Source organism: Ooceraea biroi, chromosome 13, assembly GCF_003672135.1.
Source record: "Ooceraea biroi isolate clonal line C1 chromosome 13, Obir_v5.4, whole genome shotgun sequence".
Lineage (NCBI taxonomy): Eukaryota > Metazoa > Arthropoda > Insecta > Hymenoptera > Formicidae > Ooceraea > Ooceraea biroi.
The window spans coordinates 5312672-5334743 of record NC_039518.1 but is presented as its reverse complement, the minus strand read 5'-3'; the positions used below and the strand labels follow the sequence as shown (position 1 = coordinate 5334743).

The 22072-nt window shown below is 41.7% G+C and overlaps 2 protein-coding genes across 4 annotated transcripts in view; one reads left to right on the top strand and one right to left on the bottom strand.

The window, feature by feature from the left end:
* Nucleotides 1-471: 471 nt before the first annotated feature.
* Nucleotides 472-20372, bottom strand: LOC105281898 (probable cation-transporting ATPase 13A3). Its single transcript, XM_026974522.1, has 16 exons — nt 20323-20372; nt 18129-18180; nt 17942-18012; nt 15142-15408; nt 14831-15035; nt 14550-14748; nt 14352-14463; nt 14074-14263; nt 8885-9085; nt 8606-8791; nt 7864-8235; nt 7657-7798; nt 7439-7587; nt 7135-7363; nt 6947-7028; nt 472-1606 (listed from the first exon to the last, which is right to left on the bottom strand). The coding sequence occupies exons 1-16, from the start codon at nt 20370-20372 to the stop codon at nt 604-606; spliced, it is 3510 nt and encodes a 1169-aa protein (XP_026830323.1). The 3' UTR covers nt 472-603.
* The window catches only part of LOC105285413 (ATP-citrate synthase), a 16940-nt gene continuing 15119 nt past the window's right edge, over nt 20252-22072 (top strand). The window contains exon 1 of one of the 3 annotated variants that reach the window (XM_011349595.3): nt 20252-20703. The gene's annotated coding sequence lies outside the window, so the exon portion shown is untranslated. Of the gene's footprint in view, nt 20704-20796; nt 20955-22072 lie in introns of those variants that run through there. The other 2 variants (XM_011349596.3, XM_011349597.3) reach the window with 2 other exon arrangements.

Genomic DNA, 22072 nt, shown 5'->3' with positions numbered 1-22072 from the left:
ACTTAAGGAGGCTATTCCTTGGCTTATTTTAAGAAGAAAAGGTCATAAAAACATATGTCCTAAACTGCTTTGTTTTCCAAAAAAAAGTACATCACTGTTTTCGTTCACTTTTCGTTTATTATAGAACAGTTTGTGTTATTGCAAATGAAACAAATGAAAAACAATAGTAATCAAAAAGAAAAATTATAACGAAAAAGAAAATAGTAACTAAAAAGAATAATAATAACATTACAGTAACTGCTGAAAATGTCCACCTGCAGCCATGATACTGCAGTGCTGTACTTTTTTTGGAAAACAAAGCAGTTTAGGACATATGTTTATATGACCTTTTCTTCTTAAAATAAGCCAAGGAATATCCTCCTTAAGTTTGTCTACTTACTTAGGAAACACCCTGTATATCCTATATGTATATTATCTACTTGCTCTCTAGCTAGCGTCAGCTAAGTTTGCATTATTTATAAAATTAATTTATTTAAATCACTAATATTTCTCTCTCATACGAATTTGTTTTTCTCGTTTCTGCATCAACTTCTGGATCTCGTTTCGGAATCTGAAACGACAGATTCGAAGAGCTAATTCGGAATGGAGACATATTTGCTGCACTTAGTCGTTTATAAAGTTGCGGTTTTCAATGCCGTTCTTTTCGGGCTTTTCGCTTGATAGTTTCGTCAAAATATTAAGATCATTCGTCTCTCTCTCGGTTAAAACGCTGGTCGAGTAACTGTTATTCGCGATATTATTTTCCTTCTGCAGGACAGACAGTATCGGCAACTGTCTACCAAACTTCGGCCAATTTCTGCAATTCTTCAACTCGTATTCTATCCTCAGGTACCGTTTCTTCGATTTCTCCGGCTTGTACAATTTTCTCTTTAGGACGTTCTCGATCACGCGCTCTATTACGAAGCTCTCGATGAAGAAACAAATGAGGAAGTTGACCAGGGCGAGCGCCAAGATCGCGAACCTCCACTCGTAGGGCGGCAGAACCATCTCGAGCCATCGCAGTACCCAGTTCGCGGGATAAACCGTGATGTACACGCACACAGCCGTCAGCAGAAGTATAGAGAACATGAACGCGCCGTTCGTGTAGATCGCGCGTCTGTACGGCTTCCCGCGCGAGAATATCACTGCCATCGTGATGTACTGGAACATGGAGACGCAGTAGACGGAATAGTTCTCGTAGGACGTGTACCCGGTGGGGCTGGTAGGCTCGAACGGCCTGAACCATGAGAACTGCCGGACGCCGTGGTACGCGACCGCCTGGAAAACGGTCATTACGAGCATGAGCATCGTCAGGGACAGGAGCGGCGTGAAGCTCAGCAGACTCGTCATCGGCGTCGTCTTGGACAGCCTCTTCTTGTACGCGCGGGTCTTGCCGAAGAAGAATGCGAAATTGACGATCAGGCAGATGTCGATGAACAGGAACTCCAGGTCGGTCAGATTCGAGTCCATGGAGTACAGTATTATGACGGACAGGAACTCCGTGAGCGAATACGCGACCATGAACTTGAAGATGCCGAACGACGTCACCAGGGCGGCCCGGCCTTCCCGTATCACTTTGGGCACGCAAGTTATGTCGGCTACCCTCGAGGTGAAGGGACTGGCCACGCTGTAAAAGAGAAATCCGGATTATATCTGTCTATCAAGTCTGATGAAAAATATTTATTGGGTTGGCCAAAAAGTAACTGCGTTTTTTTTATATAAATAAAAGGCGAATTTTTCATGGGAAACAAAACCTTTATTAAACAATATATTGTCCATTTTGTTTGATTATCTTTTGCCATTTTTCAGGCAACTTCATGATTCCGCGCTCAAAAAAGTTCTTATCTTTTTCAGCAAAAAACAATTCCAACAACGATTTCATATCCTCGTCAGCAGTCAAGGTTTTACCATTCAAGGCGTTTTGCAAAGAACGAAACGAATGGTAATCTGATGGTGCCAGGTCTGGCGAATATGGTGGATGTGGTAACACATCCCATCCAAGCTGCAACAATTTTTCACGAGTGACCAAACTTGTACGTGGTCTAGCGTTATCATGGCGAAACACAACACCTTTGCGATTCGCCAATTCTGGACGTTTCTGTTTGATGGCATCATTTAATTTATCCAGTTGACTACAGTATACGTCTGAATTAATGGTTTGATTCCTTGCAAGCAGCTCATAATACACAATACCTTTAAAGTCCCGCCAGACCGACAGCATAATCTTTCTTTGGTGAATATCTGCTTTTCAAGTGCTTTCAGCAGGTTCATCACGATCTTTTTCGTTTTACGTTGTTGTAGACGATCCATTTTTCGTCGCCTGTTATCATGCGTTTCAAAAATCGATCATTTTCCTCACGTTTCAAAAGAGAATCGCAGATGTCAACACGCTCAGTGAGATGAATTTCTTTGAGCTCATGTGGTACCCAAATATCGAGCTTACTAATGTATCCAAGTCGTTTTAAATGGTTTTCAACACTCGCTTTCGATATGTTAAGATTCTCAGCAATCTCTCGTGTCGTTAAACGCCGATTGGAATCGATCGGTGCCTTTATTTTGTCATCATCAATTTCGATTGGCCTTCCTGAGCGTGGTGCATCTTTCACATTAAAATCTCGAGATCGAAATTTAGTAAACCAATTTTGACACTGCCGCAGTTTTAAAGCATCTTCGCCATATATTGGGTTGGCCAAAAAGTAATTGCGTTTTTTTTATATAAATAAAAGGCGAATTTTTCATGGGAAACAAAAACTTTATTAAACAATATATTGTCCATTTTGTTTGATTATCTTTTGCCATTTTTCAGGCAACTTCATGATTCCGCGCTCAAAAAAGTTCTTATCTTTTTCAGCAAAAAACAATTCCAACAACGATTTCATATCCTCATCAGCAGTCAAGGTTTTACCATTCAAGGCGTTTTGCAAAGAACGAAACGAATGGTAATCTGATGGTGCCAGGTCTGGCGAATATGGTGGATGTGGTAACACATCCCATCCAAGCTGCAACAATTTTTCACGAGTGACCAAACTTGTACGTGGTCTAGCGTTATCATGGTGAAACACAACACCTTTGCGATTCACCAATTCTCGACGTTTCTGTTTGATGGCATCGTTTAATTTATCCAGTTGACGACAGTATACGTCTGAATTAATGGTTTGATTCCTTGCAAGCAGCTCAAAATACACAATACCTTTAAAGTCCCACCAGACTGACAGCATAATCTTTCTTTGGTGAATATCTGCTTTTCAAGTGCTTTCAGCAGGTTCATCACGATCTTTTTCGTTTGACGTTGTTGTAGACGATCCATTTTTCGTCGCCTGTTATCATACGTTTCAAAAATGATCATTTTCCTCACGTTTCAAAAGAGAATCGCAGATGTCAATACGCTCAGTGAGATGAATTTCTTTGAGCTCATGTGGTACCCAAATATCGAGCTTACTAATGTATCCAAGTCGTTTTAAATGGTTTTCAACACTCGCTTTCGATATGTTGAGATTCTCAGCAATCTCTCGTGTCGTTAAACGCCGATTGGAATCGATCGTGCCTTTATTTTGTCATCATCAATTTCGATTGGCCTTCCTGAGCGTGGTGCATCTTTCACATTAAAATCTCAGATCGAAATTTAGTAAACCAATGTTGACACTGCCGCAGTTTTAAAGCATCTTCGCCATATATTGGGTTGGCCAAAAAGTAATTGCGTTTTTTTTATATAAATAAAAGGCGAATTTTTCATGGGAAACAAAAACTTTATTAAACAATATATTGTCCATTTTGTTTGATTATCTTTTGCCATTTTTCAGGCAACTTCATGATTCCGCGCTCAAAAAAGTTCTTATCTTTTTCAGCAAAAAACAATTCCAACAACGATTTCATATCCTCATCAGCAGTCAAGGTTTTACCATTCAAGGCGTTTTGCAAAGAACGAAACGAATGGTAATCTGATGGTGCCAGGTCTGGCGAATATGGTGGATGTGGTAACACATCCCATCCAAGCTGCAACAATTTTTCACGAGTGACCAAACTTGTACGTGGTCTAGCGTTATCATGGTGAAACACAACACCTTTGCGATTCACCAATTCTCGACGTTTCTGTTTGATGGCATCGTTTAATTTATCCAGTTGACGACAGTATACGTCTGAATTAATGGTTTGATTCCTTGCAAGCAGCTCAAAATACACAATACCTTTAAAGTCCCACCAGACTGACAGCATAATCTTTCTTTGGTGAATATCTGCTTTTCAAGTGCTTTCAGCAGGTTCATCACGATCTTTTTCGTTTGACGTTGTTGTAGACGATCCATTTTTCGTCGCCTGTTATCATACGTTTCAAAAATCGATCATTTTCCTCACGTTTCAAAAGAGAATCGCAGATGTCAATACGCTCAGTGAGATGAATTTCTTTGAGCTCATGTGGTACCCAAATATCGAGCTTACTAATGTATCCAAGTCGTTTTAAATGGTTTTCAACACTCGATTTCGATATGTTGAGATTCTCAGCAATCTCTCGTGTCGTTAAACGCCGATTGGAATCGATCGGTGCCTTTATTTTGTCATCATCAATTTCGATTGGCCTTCCTGAGCGTGGTGCATCTTTCACATTAAAATCTGCAGATCGAAATTTAGTAAACCAATGTTGACACTGCCGCAGTTTTAAAGCATCTTCGCCATATATTGGGTTGGCCAAAAAGTAACTGCGTTTTTTTGTATAAATAAAAGGCGAATTTTTCATAGGAAACATAAACTTTATTAAACAATATATTGTCCATTTTGTTTGATTATCTTTTGCCATTTTTCAGGCAACTTCATGATTCCGCGCTCAAAAAAGTTCTTATCTTTTTCAGCAAAAAACAATTCCAACAACGATTTCATATCCTCATCAGCAGTCAAGGTTTTACCATTCAAGGCGTTTTGCAAAGAACGAAACGAATGGTAATCTGATGGTGCCAGGTCTGGCGAACATGGTGGATGTGGTAACGCATCCCATCCAAGCTGCAACAATTTTTCACGAGTGACCAAACTTGTACGTGGTCTAGCGTTATCATGGTGAAACACAACACCTTTGCGATTCGCCAATTCTCGACGTTTCTGTTTGATGGCATCGTTTAATTTATCCAGTTGACGACAGTATACGTCTGAATTAATGGTTTGATTCCTTGCAAGCAGCTCAAAATACACAATACCTTTAAAGTCCCACCAGACTGACAGCATAATCTTTCTTTGGTGAATATCTGCTTTTCAAGTGCTTTCAGCAGGTTCATCACGATCTTTTTCGTTTGACGTTGTTGTAGACGATCCATTTTTCGTCGCCTGTTATCATACGTTTCAAAAATGCATCATTTTCCTCACGTTTCAAAAGAGAATCGCAGATGTCAATACGCTCAGTGAGATGAATTTCTTTGAGCTCATGTGGTACCCAAATATCGAGCTTACTAATGTATCCAAGTCATTTTAAATGGTTTTCAACACTCGCTTTCGATATGTTGAGATTCTCAGCAATCTCTCGTGTCGTTAAACGCCGATTGGAATCGATCAGTGCCTTTATTTTGTCATCATCAATATCGATTGGCCTTCCTGAGCGTGGTGCATCTTTCACATTAAAATCTCCAGATCGAAATTTAGTAACCAATGTTGACACTGCCGCAGTTTTAAAGCATCTTCGCCATATATTGGGTTGGCCAAAAAGTAATTGCGTTTTTTTTATATAAATAAAAGGCGAATTTTTCATGGGAAACAAAAACTTTATTAAACAATATATTGTCCATTTTGTTTGATTATCTTTTGCCATTTTTCAGGCAACTTCATGATTCCGCGCTCAAAAAAGTTCTTATCTTTTTCAGCAAAAAACAATTCCAACAACGATTTCATATCCTCGTCAGCAGTCAAGGTTTTACCATTCAAGGCGTTTTGCAAAGAACGAAACGAATGGTAATCTGATGGTGCCAGGTCTGGCGAATATGATGGATGTGGTAACACATCCCATCCAAGCTGCAACAATTTTTCACGAGTGACCAAACTTGTACGTGGTCTAGCGTTATCATGGTGAAACACAACACCTTTGCGATTCACCAATTCTCGACGTTTCTGTTTGATGGCATCGTTTAATTTATCCAGTTGACGACAGTATACGTCTGAATTAATGGTTTGATTCCTTGCAAGCAGCTCAAAATACACAATACCTTTAAAGTCCCACCAGACCGACAGCATAATCTTTCTTTGGTGAATATCTGCTTTTCAAGTGCTTTCAGCAGGTTCATCACGATCTTTTTCGTTTTACGTTGTTGTAGACGATCCATTTTTCGTCGCCTGTTATCATGCGTTTCAAAAATCGATCATTTTCCTCACGTTTCAAAAGAGAATCGCAGATGTCAATACGCTCAGTGAGATGAATTTCTTTGAGCTCATGTGCTACCCAAATATCGAGCTTACTAATGTGTATCCAAGTCGTTTTAAATGGTTTTCAACACTCGATTTCGATATGTTAAGATTCTCAGCAATCTCTCGTGTCGTTAAACGCCGATTGGAATCGATCGGTGCCTTTATTTTGTCATCATCAATTTCGATTGGCCTTCCTGAGCGTGGTGCATCTTTCACATTAAAATCTCCAGATCGAAATTTAGTAACCAATGTTGACACTGCCGCAGTTTTAAAGCATCTTCGCCATATACATCACATAACTTTGTATGAGCTTGTACAGCGTTTTTCCCTTTTCGGAAGTAATAAAACAAAATATGAGGAAAATGTTCTTTTTGATTTTCCATTTTGAAATCGACGGCAAACAAACAATTGTTAACGAAATCGTGTACTTTCTTTTTCTAAAACAGGCTTGAACTGTGAGTTGTTAACCTACATAATGAATTTGCGGTTTAGAATGAAGTTAGTTACAGTTCAAGACATGCATGTTCATCTATTGGAAAAAAACGCAATTACTTTTTGGCCAACCCAATAATAGAGATAAACGCGTTCTTACCTAGATTCCGCCTCGGAGAGCGATATACCAGCGTGCGCGGCCCGTAGCGCTCCGCAATCGTTAGCACCGTCTCCGCACATGGCTGAAAGCATCCGTGCAGCACAATTTTCATATTGTTACGCGCGCTTTGAACGTTCATCATAGAGATTCACCGTACGAATTTCGTTCCTCCTCGTGGACTTACGTACCGACGTAATAACCGAGCCGCATAAGCTCCACGACCAGCTGTTGCTTCTGATCACTGCTCATCCTAGCGAACACCGCGCTCCGTATGCAAATGCGCTCGAGGAGATCGGGATAGTGCTCCCGCAGCGTTTGCCAGGTCTGACCGGTCAGGGCGAACCTGTAGTTACGATCGGCCGTGCCACATTCCACGTCCTCGATCGTTGGCGTCGCGAAGATTTGATTTTGCGCACTCTGCGAGAAGCGGAAAGTCAAGTCACACGTGTTAATCGTGACGGCCGCTGCACGTCGTGTGCGGTACGTGCTTACCAATCTCGGAGAGCGGGACTGAACATTGAAGAATATCTCCGGACGTTCTTTCTGTCCCCTCGAAGCCACGACTATATCCACAACCTGCTCCTCCGTCGACAGTATTCCGCATTCTCTCGCGACGCTTACCGCGGTCTGAATGTTGTCTCCTGGAAGTGCAAACACTTCATTTAGAATTGTAACGTTTTTCATACATTTTCTATAATTCCCGTGCGCACCTGTAATCATCAACACGCGTATATCGGCTTCCCTCAGTTCCTCGATCACGGGCGTCGTCGGTCGCTTCACTCGGTTTTCCAGGATAACCAGTCCGAGGAACTCCAGGTCCCGCTCGACCGCGTCTCGAGGCAGTTTCGTCACCTGGGGATAAATATCTCGAGAGTTAATGTTTCTTTCACCTTTTTTATGCGTGCAATGAGTGTTACCTCCGCGCTGTTATCAGAGATGGTCGCTCGACGGCCCATGGCTATCACGCGGTAACCCTGTTTCGTGTATCGCTCCAAGACCAGCGAGATATCGCGCGGCACGGTTGCCGGCTTGCTCAGGCCGATTATCATCTCGGGCGAACCTTTTGTGTAAACCCTAAAATGATCTGATCCTAATGCGCGCGTGATCGCGGACATCCGTTGCAACGAGCTCGAGAACTGATACTGCTGTACTATGCTCATCTCCGAGATCGTATCTTCCGTCAGGTTTGCACCCTCCGGTGGCCTCACCACCGTCGCCGTCACGGTGTCGTGCTTATTTACGTGCGAACAGTCGGATTCTTGTAATATCCATCTAGTGCTCTCGAACATCTGTAACGTTACATCCCTTCTATTGAAATACAGATTTATCCATCAATATCCATTTAAATATAATATTTAATATAATTAAATTTAATGAATTAATAATATTATTATAAATATATAAAATAAATTAAATTAAATATATTTAAATTAAATTTAATGAACTAATAATATTATTATAAATATAAAAAATAAATTGAATTAAATCCATTTAAATATAATTTTTAAATAATGTTTAAAAATTTTAATTCAGAGTAACACAAGTAAAACAATTCGCGTTTCCTGATTTCTGTGTCGACGTCTGAATACAATCGACTCTCTTCTCTCGAATAGATGCACATCGAGCAACCGCGAAGCAGAAACGGAACGAGCGTTTTACCTTCGCGTCCAAAGGATCCCCGCAGAGTTCTCCGTCGATAAGCGTAAGACTGTGACAAACCAGCATCCCTTCGAAAAGAGGATGATCCTTAAGCTCGGGTATATCCGTTTTCGCGTCATCGAACTCGCCGTTCGCGCACGGTACGACGCCCCACATGTCCAACCCGTCCTCGGTTAACGTTCCCGTCTGCGAATGCGAAAACGAGGAGAAACATTTCGTTAACGCCGACTTCATCGCTCGTCATCGCGCATCACGAGGTGCAAATTCTCCCCCTCTTACCTTATCAAAACACACGCAATTGATACTGCCGGAAACATTGATGACTCTGTTATTAATGCAATAGATCTGCGCGCGCTTTAATCTTGCTTGGGCGTAGAGCTTTCCGACGGTCATCGCGGCTGGCAACGCCGGCGGCACCACTATCGTGATGATATCTAGCGCTTTTATCGCTACATCGCCACCCACAATTCCTCTCGAAACCTAAACCGTTTATCTCATTACGTTAACAGTCGATTAATATCTGATTCCGTGCTTCTCACGAGGCACGCGATGTTAATCGGGCAGATAAACGAGCAACTACCCAGTAAGCAAAATGTGCGCAATCTGCCAGCAGATTGGCAACAGATTACTGCAGAAGTTGATAGCAAATTGGCATCCGTTATGTCCGCGTTAAGATAGTGAGCCTGCTAACAGACTCTGACGGCAGGTTGGCCGCAGAAACCGAGCAGGATCTGCTAACATCCGACGGCAGATTGACGGCAGAAACCGAACAGAATCTGCAGCTTTTGGCCATTCATATTTACGATATATCAAAGCATGTGTTTACTTTTAACACACTATAAATTGGCATTTTATATTACCATGTGTTAAAAGAACGCATTTGTTTGCTTGTTAAATTAAAGTACATTTGGCTTGATGTGTCTTTCTGACAGTTCGTTGCATAATCTCTCTCTTATTGTTAATTTATTCTAATCCGAAGTCCGAATTTTGCTTTCGAACTTCAGATTGCTCGTGGCGTGCGGGAACTATTGGGTCGTCCGGAAAGTTCGTGCCGATTTTTAATAGATGGCGTTGGAACATGTCTGAATATATCAATGTTATTGAAAACATACGATTTATATACATATGCTTAAAGGTGACATTTCAACGCCTCTTTAGGAAACAAGTTGTTTCAGATAAATTGATCCGTGTCAGTTTTGTACTCTTTTGAAGATGGAAGAAAACAAAGAACATTTTAGACACTCGATGCTTTTCTATTACCGGAAAGGCAAAAATGCCTCACAAGCAACAAATTCGATATGTTCTGTTTACGGAGAAGGCGCTTTAGCTGAAGGAACCGTACGTAAGTGGTTCGCTAAGTTTAGAGCTGGTGATTTTAACCTTAAAGACCAAGAACGCTCGGGCAGACCCTCTACTACTGATGATGACCAAATCAAGACACTGATCGAGAATAACCCGCGCTACACGACACGTGAATTAGCAGAGATACTGAAAATATCGAAAACCACTGTCCACGATCATGTAGTGAAGCTTGGTTACGTAAGTCGCTATGGTGTATGGGTTCCGCATAATTTGGCCGAAACAAATTTAATGGATCGCATTTCCATCTGCGACTCGCTGTACAAGCGCAACGAAAACGTACCATTTTTGAAGCAATTAGTGACGGGTGACGAAAAATGGATCATTTACAACAATGTAGAACGAAAAAGATCCTGGGGTAAGCGAAATGAACCAGCATTAACCACTCCGAAAGCTGGCCTTCATCCAAAAAAAGTCATGCTCTGTGTCTGGTGGGATTGGAAAGGAATCCTATATTATGAGCTCCTACCACACAACCAAACGACAAATGCAGATAAGTACTGCTCGCAGCTGGACGAATTAAAGACAGCGATTCAGGAAAAACGTCCAGAATTAGCTAATAGGAAGGGCGTCGTGTTCCATCAGGACAATGCCAGACCTCATGTTTCTTTGACTACCCGACAAAAATTGTTGGAGTTTGGCTGGGATGTGCCACCTCACCCACCGTATTCACCAGACATTGCACCTTCAGACTTTCACTTATTTAGGTCTGTGCAAAATTCTCTTAGCGGCAAGAACTTCGACTCTTCGATCGACATAAAAAACCACCTTGAGGAGTTTTTCGCCGAGAAACCTAAGAAGTTCTGGGAGAATGGAATCTTCCAGTTGCGTGAAAGATGGACAAAGGTTGTGAAACAAAACGGTGCATACATAAGTCAATAAATATTGATCGACATAAAAAAATGTTGCCTTTGAATTTTCCTTCAAAATCGGCACGAACTTTCCGGACGACCCAATATATTGGGTTGTCCGGAAAGTTCGTGCCGATTTTTAATAGATGGCGTTGGAACATGTCTGAATATATCAATGTCATTGAAAACATACGATTTATATACATATGCTTAAAGGTGGCATTTCAACGCATCTTTAGGAAACAAGTTGTTTGAGATCAATTGATTCGTGTCAGTTTTGTACTCTTTTGAAGATGGAAGAAAACAAAGAACATTTTAGACACTTGATGCTTTTCTATTACCGGAAAGGCAAAAATGCCTCACAAGCAACAAATTCGATATGTTCTGTTTACGGAGAAGGCGCTTTAGCTGAAGGAACCGTACGTAAGTGGTTCGCTAAGTTTAGAGCTGGTGATTTTAACCTTAAAGACCAAGAACGCTCGGGCAGACCCTCTACTACTGATGATGACCAAATCAAGACACTGATCGAGAATAACCCGCGCTACGCGACACGCGAATTAGCAGAGATACTGAAAATATCGAAAACCACTGTCCACGATCATGTAGTGAAGCTTGGTTACGTAAGTCGCTATGGTGTATGGGTTCCGCATAATTTGGCCGAAACAAATTTAATGGATCGCATTTCCATCTGCGACTCGCTGTACAAGCGCAACGAAAACGTACCATTTTTGAAGCAATTAGTGACGGGTGACGAAAAATGGATCATTTACAACAATGTAGAACGAAAAAGATCCTGGGGTAAGCGAAATGAACCAGCATTAACCACTCCGAAAGCTGGCCTTCATCCAAAAAAAGTCATGCTCTGCGTCTGGTGGGATTGGAAAGGAATCCTATATTATGAGCTCCTACCACACAACCAAACGACAAATGCAGATAAGTACTGCTCGCAGCTGGACGAATTAAAGACAGCGATTCGGAAAAACGTCCAGAATTAGCTAATAGGAAGGGCGTCGTGTTCCATCAGGACAATGCCAGACCTCATGTTTCTTTGACTACCCGACAAAAATTGTTGGAGTTTGGCTGGGATGTGCCACCTCACCCACCGTATTCACCAGACATTGCACCTTCAGACTTTCACTTATTTAGGTCTGTGCAAAATTCTCTTAGCGGCAAGAACTTCGACTCTTTGATCGACATAAAAAACCACCTTGAGGAGTTTTTCGCCGAGAAACCTAAGAAGTTCTGGGAGAATGGAATCTTCCAGTTGCGTGAAAGATGGACAAAGGTTGTGAAACAAAACGGTGCATACATAAGTCAATAAATATTATCGACATAAAAAAATGTTGCCTTTGAATTTTCCTTCAAAATCGGCACGAACTTTCCGGACACCCAATATATTGGGTCGTCCGGAAAGTTCGTGCCGATTTTTAATAGATGGCGTTGGAACATGTCTGAATATATCAATGTCATTGAAAACATACGATTTATATACATATGCCTAAAGGTGGCATTTCAACGCATCTTTAGGAAAAAAGTTGTTTCAGATAAATTGATTCGTGTCAGTTTTGTACTCTTTTGAAGATGGAAGAAAACAAAGAACATTTTAGACACTCGATGCTTTTCTATTACCGGAAAGGCAAAAATGCCTCACAAGCAACAAATTCGATATGTTCTGTTTACGGAGAAGGCGCTTTAGCTGAAAGAACCGTACGTAAGTGGTTCGCTAAGTTTAGAGCTGGTGATTTTAACCTTAAAGACCAAGAACGCTCGGGCAGACCTCTACTACTGATGATGACCAAATCAAGACACTGATCGAGAATAACCCGCGCTACACGACACGTGAATTAGCAGAGATACTGAAAATATCGAAAACCACTGTCACGATCATGTAGTGAAGCTTGGTTACGTAAGTCGCTATGGTGTATGGGTTCCGCATAATTTGGCCGAAAAAATTTAATGGCTCGCATTTCCATCTGCGACTCGCTGTACAAGCGCAACGAAAACGTACCATTTTTGAAGCAATTAGTGACGGGTGACGAAAAATGGATCATTTACAACAATGTAGAACGAAAAAGATCCTGGGGTAAGCGAAATGAACCAGCATTAACCACTCCGAAAGCCGGCCTTCGTCAAAAAAAGTCATGCTCTGTGTCTGGTGGGATTGGAAAGGAATCCTATATTATGAGCTCCTACCACACAACCAAACGACAAATGCAGATAAGTACTGCTCGCAACTGGACGAATTAAAGACAGCGATTCGGGAAAAACGTCCAGAATTAGCTAATAGGAAGGGCGTCGTGTTCCATCAGGACAATGCCAGACCTCATGTTTCTTTGACTACCCGACAAAAATTGTTGGAGTTTGGCTGGGATGTGCCACCTCACCCACCGTATTCACCAGACATTGCACCTTCAGACTTTCACTTATTTAGGTCTGTGCAAAATTCTCTTAGCGGCAAGAACTTCGACTCTTTGATCGACATAAAAAACCACCTTGAGGAGTTTTTCGCCGAGAAACCTAAGAAGTTCTGGGAGAATGGAATCTTCCAGTTGCGTGAAAGATGGACAAAGGTTGTGAAACAAAACGGTGCATACATAAGTCAATAAATATTGATCGACATAAAAAAATGTTGCCTTTGAATTTTCCTTCAAAATCGGCACGAACTTTCCGGACGACCCAATACATGGACGTTGTCCATGGGAGCCTCTGTGCCGCGAGTGCAAAAATTTTCAGAAAAATTAATATTATCGTGCCAAGGCGCGTATATTAACTTATATAACCGTTAGGCTAAATCTTAACATCGAGTAAGAACTCGACGTGTGCGCATAGCGGTGCGCAGCGAAAACACATATTCATAAATTTGAGTACTGTCAAAAGCTACAGATCCTGTTCGGTTTCTGCCGCCAATCTGCCGTTAGGTTCCGCGCGCGCAGATCTTGCTCGGTTTCTGCCGCCAATCTGCCGTTAGATTCCGCATGCGCGAATCTTGCTCGGTTTCTGTCGACAATCCGACTTCAAGCCATGTTTGCAGATTCTGCTCGGTTTCTGCCGCCAATCTGTTCTTAGATTTTGTGAGCAAGCTCTGTCACATTTCTGGCACCATTTGTCGAGTTAATCGTTAATAACAACTTCTGTATCAAATTTGTTGTCTTTTGGCTGGCAACAGTTGCTAGCAGATAGTTAGCATCATCTGCTTTCCGGCAGACTTGGCTATCTGGGTAAGTTCGCGTAAACACTCATTACATATTAGGCGATTACCTTAGTCGCCACGGTGTAGATAACGCCGCAGATTGCAATGAACGCGAGGATGCCGATAAACTTGTACGAGTCTTTGTCGAACTTGAAATCTGCCGGAGGCGGGTACAATATAGCGGCGATTAGAGCACCCCTGTTAGTGAGGAAGCCAGTCCTGATTACTCTCGCGAGAACCGGTCGGTCCCCGTGAAACCTGCGCGTCAGTCATCGATTGTCCGTCACGTGAATATCATTTTTAGGATATTTGTTTCCATTGAGAAAATAAAAAAGTATTTTCATACTTGGTTTGTATTATCGCGGTGCCGCTGTACAGCGTGTGGTGCGCGCATTCTTTAACGTCGTACGGCACGTGACGCAGTGGTAACGATGTCTTCGTCACTGGCACAGATTCGCCTGGAAACGAGCAAACTTGTGTAATTTTTGTACAGAGAAAACCCGCCCTCGTTGGGAGGAGACTTTGCAAGTGCGGCAGATGTTACCCGTCAGCATGGACTCGTTCAGTACGCACTGTCCCGTTAGTAGAACCGCGTCGCACACGAGGACCGTCTGGTGTTTCGGCAATTCCATGATATCGCCGGGCACCAGTTCCTTGCTGCAAATGTTCTCGAAAACGCCGGTGTCCCGGAGCACACGCACGCGCTCCGACGAGGCGACGGTACCGCGTAAATTCCGCTGATTCTGAAAGTAGAAGCGACGATCAGGCGACGCGAATTTACTTCGACAATAATATTGACCGTCTTTTGAGTTTTCCGTGCGCTACCTTGCGCGTTTGTATGATGGAAGTCGTTATGCCGAACAGCGACATCAGCACTATGGCGATGGTGTAATACAAGTAGCCCTCGGCGAACCACACGGCCAGAGTAAATACTTGGAAAATGTAAAACGGGTTCAGAACCTCGAGAAGTAGCAATACGCCGATGCTGTGAAGCGGTACCACGATGTCGTTGTTCCCGTACACGATGCGCCTGCAACGAAGACAGAATTTCCGATTTTTTCGGGAAAGCAAGAACTTCGATGGGACTGATTAACGCAAATTGATCGCTTGGTGTTGCGATTATTTAAGAATTATACCGAAGCAATTGCTCCTCCTTGGACAGGCCGTTGTTGCACCCGAGGTGGAGGTCGGAGCACATCGTACCGTTGTCAAGTCCCACCAGCCTCGAGAACGCGTTTTCCGTAGTGTCCCAAACGTAACATCTCTTCTTGCACCAGAAGGCCTTGTACTCGTGAGCCTCGCAACGCGTGCCATTTTCTAGATCGATGTTCAGCTTTCTGTTCTTGATCTTCTCCACGAGACCTGGATCAACGGCGCCCAAGGTAGCCGACAGACTTTTCGCGCTGGGAGAATGGCAAACAATACAATTAGCAATTCTCGCACTTGCGTCACGCCTTATAAAATGAGAACGAGAAAAACCGTTTGATAATATTTGTAAATATAAAAGTTTCTTATAAATGTAATTATAAAAGTCTCTTCACGAGATTTTCTTCAAGCATAAATACAGACATTATAGCCATTACAGTCAATTATCTTTGTTTTGTTACTCGTTCCAAGAAATTGCATAATACTTGATAAAACAAATTTTATTTCTTAGATGGTATCACAAATTCTATCATCTTTTGATTACCGTATCAGTCGCTCAATGTCCACATTTAGGTGATTAATCGTGGATATTGCGCGTGCGTGCGTATTTGCGTGCGCGAATAATTATAAGAGATTAGAAGAAAATTAGGTAATTATTTAGTTTAACGGAGCAACCTCGGATGACCTTGACCTTAACATATATTATGAAGGTCACCCTCCTGAGTGACCTTCAAAAGATTTTAGCCGTCGCTCATTGTTTATTAAAAAGTTATTAACAAAAAAATTTAATACATAGAGCATAATTTTACGATATCATATACGTTTACGAAAGAGTATATTTGATGGAATTTTACCTTTAAATCAGAAATAGGTTCGGGTTAGGTTATATTTTCCGACACTGGAGCCCCGGACACATACGCTCGTTTTCAGCCGGCTTCGCGGGAGGGCGGGGGGAGGGGCTTTGCCCCTCCCCCCGCCGGAGCCGGTGTTACAGATTTCACCGTACAGATTTTGATCACCCGGTATACGGCACGGATTCTGGCGGGGGGAGGGGCGAAGCCCCTTCCCCCCGCCCTCCCGCGAAGCGGGCTGAAAAACGAGCGTATATGTGTCCGGGCTCCAGTTTCGGAAAATATAACCTAACCTAACCTAACCAGGTTAGATTAGATTAGGTTAGGTTAAATCACTTTCCTTCCTTCGTTCATATTCGTCGTTTATGTCTTTCAATATTCAAAATAACTATTGGGTCGTCCGGAAAGTTCGTGCCGATTTTGAAGGAAAATTCAAAGGCAACATTTTTTTATGTCGATCAATATTTATTGACTTATGTATGCACCGTTTTGTTTCACAACCTTTGTCCATCTTTCACGCAACTGGAAGATTCCATTCTCCCAGAACTTCTTAGGTTTCTCGGCGAAAAACTCCTCAAGGTGGTTTTTTATGTCGATCGAAGAGTCGAAGTTCTTGCCGCTAAGAGAATTTTGCACAGACCTAAATAAGTGAAAGTCTGAAGGTGCAATGTCTGGTGAATACGGTGGGTGAGGTGGCACATCCCAGCCAAACTCCAACAATTTTTGTCGGGTAGTCAAAGAAACATGAGGTCTGGCATTGTCCTGATGGAACACGACGCCCTTCCTATTAGCTAATTCTGGACGTTTTTCCCGAATCGCTGTCTTTAATTCGTCCAGTTGCGAGCAGTACTTATCTGCATTTGTCGTTTGGTTGTGTGGTAGGAGCTCATAATATAGGATTCCTTTCCAATCCCACCAGACGCAGAGCATGACTTTTTTTGGATGAAGGCCGGCTTTCGGAGTGGTTAATGCTGGTTCATTTCGCTTACCCCAGGATCTTTTTCGTTCTACATTGTTGTAAATGATCCATTTTTCGTCACCCGTCACTAATTGCTTCAAAAATGGTACGTTTTCGTTGCGCTTGTACAGCGAGTCGCAGATGGAAATGCGATCCATTAAATTTGTTTCGGCCAAATTATGCGGAACCCATACACCATAGCGACTTACGTAACCAAGCTTCACTACATGATCGTGGACAGTGGTTTTCGATATTTTCAGTATCTCTGCTAATTCGCGTGTCGCGTAGCGCGGGTTATTCTCGATCAGTGTCTTGATTTGGTCATCATCAGTAGTATAGGTCTGCCCGAGCGTTCTTGGTCTTTAAGGTTAAAATCACCAGCTCTAAACTTAGCGAACCACTTACGTACGGTTCTTTCAGCTAAAGCGCCTTCTCCGTAAACAGAACATATCGAATTTGTTGCTTGTGAGGCATTTTTGCCTTTCCGGTAATAGAAAAGCATCGAGTGTCTAAAATGTTCTTTGTTTTCTTCCATCTTCAAAAGAGTACAAAACTGACACGGATCAATTTATCTGAAACAACTTTTTTCCTAAAGCTGCGTTGAAATGTCACCTTTAAGCATATGTATATAAATCGTATGTTTTCAATAACATTGATATATTCAGACATGTTTCAACGCCATCTATTAAAAATCGGCACGAACTTTCCGGACGACCCAATACTATATTTTCGAAACTTCTTTTGTTAATAACTTTTTAATAAACAATGAGCGACGGCTAAAACCTTTTGAAGGTCACTCAGGAGGGTGACCGTGACAACATATGTCAAGGTCAAGGTCATTCGAGGTTGCTCCGTTAATCTAAATAATTACCGAAAATTATATATTTGCAAAATCTCTTTCTCTCAACAATATCATTTCGCCGACCAGAGTCATCACATTGCGCTTTAAAGATTTGGTGACATAACGTCCATCAGGCTCACCTTATGTCTTGTGTAGAAATTTTCTGAACGTCCCGCACAAAGTACGACTTGTATTCCCCACGATAATCATCCTGCACACATTTGTTATTACATTATTACTGTTGTCGATTGCACACATAATGGCGCAGATAATAATAATCTATAAAATGCGTAAATGTGATTAAATGTAACGAGCGAGGGAACTTACTATTACAAGTATTTTCGTTGCGCAACCTAACGGCATCTTAGTGCAGCCGGCACTATAAATTGGTGAGCATTCTCCCGCCTCCAAATTTCATCCAAACTGAAAAATTGAAATATTTTCTCGTTATTTATGAATTCCCATCGTCGATGAACCTTCAATAATCATAAAAACATTAAGTTAAACAATTATTTTTGCATGAAAAAGTTCAAAAACTTTGCCCAAAAATCGTACTTTTGTGTTCTAAGCTCCACCATTTTGGCACTTTTCAACTGTTTTCTTCTCTCTTTGGTTCATCGACGATGGGAATTCATGAATAACGAGAACACATTTCAATTTTTCAGTTCAGACGAAATTCGGAGGCAGGAGAATGCTCACCAATTTGCAACGCCGGCGACGCGGCCGCACTAAGATTTCTCCAGGACGACCTCTACAGGCGATATATTCAAATCAAAAAATAATTTTGTTTATCTTTAAACATGTACTAATAAATGCATCAAAGTTTCATAATGATCCGCTGTATAGTTTCTCCAAAAACAATTCGTAAAATATACCTTATTTTCAGCGTTCTAAATGTAAGGTCGTCAAGTTAGGTGATTCACCCTGTATAATTCCAACGTCGTGGGTTCTACGTTCGCGTTAAGGGGGGAGCCTGCTTTAGAACGTTGAAAATAAGGTATAATTTTACGAATTTTTTTGGAGAAACTATACAGCGGATCATCATAAAACTTTGATGCATTTATTAGTACATGTTTAAAAATAAAAAAATTATTTTTTGATTTGAATATATCGCCTGTAGAGTCGTCCTGGAGGCATCTTCGTGCAGCCGGCACTATAAATTGGTGAGCATTCTCCCGCCTCCAAATTTCATCCAAACTGAAAAATTGAAATATTTTCTCGTTATTTATGAATTCCCATCGTCGATGAACCTTTAATATTCATAAAAACATTAAGTTAAACAATTATTTTTGCATGAAAAAGTTCAACAACTTTGCCCAAAAATCGTACTTTTGTGTTCTAAGCTCCACCATTTTGGCACTTTTCAACTTTTTTCTTCTCTCTTTGGTTCATCGACGATGGGAATTCATAAATAACGAGAAGATATTTCAATTTTTCAGTTTGGATGAAATTTGGAGGCGGGAGAATGCTCACCAATTTACAATGCCGGCTGCACTAAGATTTCTCCAGGACGACCTCTACAGGCGATATATTCAAATCAAAAAATAATTTTGTTTATCTTTAAACATGTACTAATAAATGCATCAAAGTTTCATAATGATCCGCTGTATAGTTTCTCCAAAAACAATTCGTAAAATATACCTTATTTTCAGCGTTCTAAATGTAAGGTCGTCAAGTTAGGTGATTCACCCTGTATAATTCCAACGTCGTGGGTTCTACGTTCGCGTTAAGGGGGGAGCCTGCTTTAGAACGTTGAAAATAAGGTATAATTTTACGAATTTTTTTGGAGAAACTATACAGCGGATCATTATAAAACTTTGATGCATTTATTAGTACATGTTTAAAGATAAAAAAATTATTTTTTGATTTGAACATATCGCCTGTAGAGGTCGTCCTGGAGGCATCCTAGTGCAGCCGGCACTATAAATTGGTGAGCATTCTCCCGCCTCCAAATTTCATCCAAACTGATAAATTGAAATATTTTCTCGTTATTTATGAATTCCCATCGTCGATGAACCTTCAATATTCATAAAAACATTAAGTTAAACAATTATTTTTGCATGAAAAAGTTCAAAAACTTTGCCTAAAAATCGTACTTTTGTGTTCTAAGCTCCACCATTTTGGCACTTTTCAACTGTTTTCTTCTCTCTTTGGTTCATCGACGATGGGAATTCATGAATAACGAGAAGATATTTCAATTTTTCAGTTTGGATGAAATTTGGAGGCGGGAGAATGCTCACCAATTTACAATGCCGGCTGCACTAAGATTTCTCCAGGACGACCTCTACAAGCGATATATTCAAATCAAAAAATAATTTTTTTATCTTTAAACATGTACTAATAAATGCATCAAAGTTTCATAATGATCCGCTGTATAGTTTCTCCAAAAACAATTCGTAAAATATACCTTATTTTCAGCGCTCTGAAGCAGGCTCCCCCCTTAACGCGGTCCAACAGGCTCCGCGTGCTCGTATATTTAATAACGAGGATCGTCCGATGTGACGTCAGGTCGGACATGCACAGTTGTCGCGCCATGGCGTCCATAGCCAACGTAAGAGTGCGAAATCTCATTTTCGAACCGAACGATCGGCCGAGATGACGAAAACCCGTCGGGTTTTGCGCAGCGCGCGATCGTCCCTACGACGATTCCGCGGAGAATCGAATGATCGATATCGCTCGAACGTGACCCGACCGCGCAGACGCCGAGTGTCTCCGCTATATTTCGTTCCAGTATTGTGGCAGTATCTCGACGCGATCGAGACAGGGATTTCGAGTAATCGTTTCGCGCCAGTGCAAGCGAGTGGATGCACGCTGCACGGTCGCGCCGCTCCCGGGGACCGTCCGAGATCCGTCAGTGCTCGACTGCTTCACTCGAGAGGCGAGCTGCGCCGTTTCGTCGCCCGTAAGTGACCCGACGATCCCGCGGAATCGATCGCCCGGCGAGAACAACGCGGCCGAACTCGCCGCCGTGCGCCGCGGCGCGCACGTCCGCCTTAACCTCCCTCGCGCGCGCACGCACGACGCACGCAGCGTTCCGCCGCGTGAATATCGTTGAACCTTTCACCGCTCGCGCGTCGTTGACGTTTTGCCATCGCGTTCTCGCTCGGCCTCACGTAACGAGATCGGAAGTGCGCTCGGCAAAATTTTCGAGAGGTAGGGTGCCATGTAAGATTGACGCGCTTCGTGCATTGCGTCACCGCCGGCCGTAAATCGTGGTTGAAAAAACGCAATTTTTTCGTCACCTGCGTGTGCATTTACGATAACTCGACTCGCGGTGGTATCCATTACTTGGTCGATTGTACGCAACGCGCGACGAGTTTATTGTGACCCGTTTTTTAACAAATTTGTGTGCGTGTATACGTGTACATGTGCATGTGCTTGATCAATTTAATGATAAAATATTTTCGTCTTTCGTCTTTTATTTATCCGACGTACATATTTAGTTTACGCTGGCAGAGCACGGTGAACCTGAAATTTCCATGACAAATTTTCTACACTCTTGGTCGATTTTTCATCGCGCACTCTAAAGTGTCAACATTTCATATTTATTAAATGTTATACGATACCTGAATATCAGATGAAATTGCCATTGAAATCGTACAATTATGTAAAATAATGCAAAACAGTTTTTTATGGCCGCTTATCATTTGTTCAAACATAAAAGTTCTTACATATTTGCTCAATGGAATTGACAATATACTATTTAACATATTCTCGGTTCGATTACCGGATGATTATTAAAAGTCTATGTTATCGTCTTATTTATTATACATGTTCCTCCTCCACGACTGAGAGATCCCAAAGCCTAGGAAAAACTTTGCTTATCGTTCTATCGTGACACTTGAAATGCTAATCGTTTGCGTAACATCAGTACACACTTTTCATATTTTTAATTATGCAAGCAAGAATCGGCAAAAAATACAGCGCGCCAAAAATAAGACGCATCGTTGCTGCAATAGCGAACGGACGATGTCTCTTATCATTTGTAGGTAGATAACACTTAATGATTTAACTTATCTTAGCACTTTAGTAACAAATAGCATACAAATCGAACAATTTTAGCAATTTTAGCAAATAAGAAAATAATTATATTCGGCGTTTATACGAGACAAGTTATGTGGAAAGAATGTTTTGCGCGCGTTTCATTTTTACGGAAAAAGGTCGCGTCGTCAAATCGTATCGCTTTTTAAAGAAACGACTTTAATCGATGTATGTTACAGTCGAGTGATCTCGAAATAATTCCTTACTCGTGTTTGACGTGTTTATCGAAA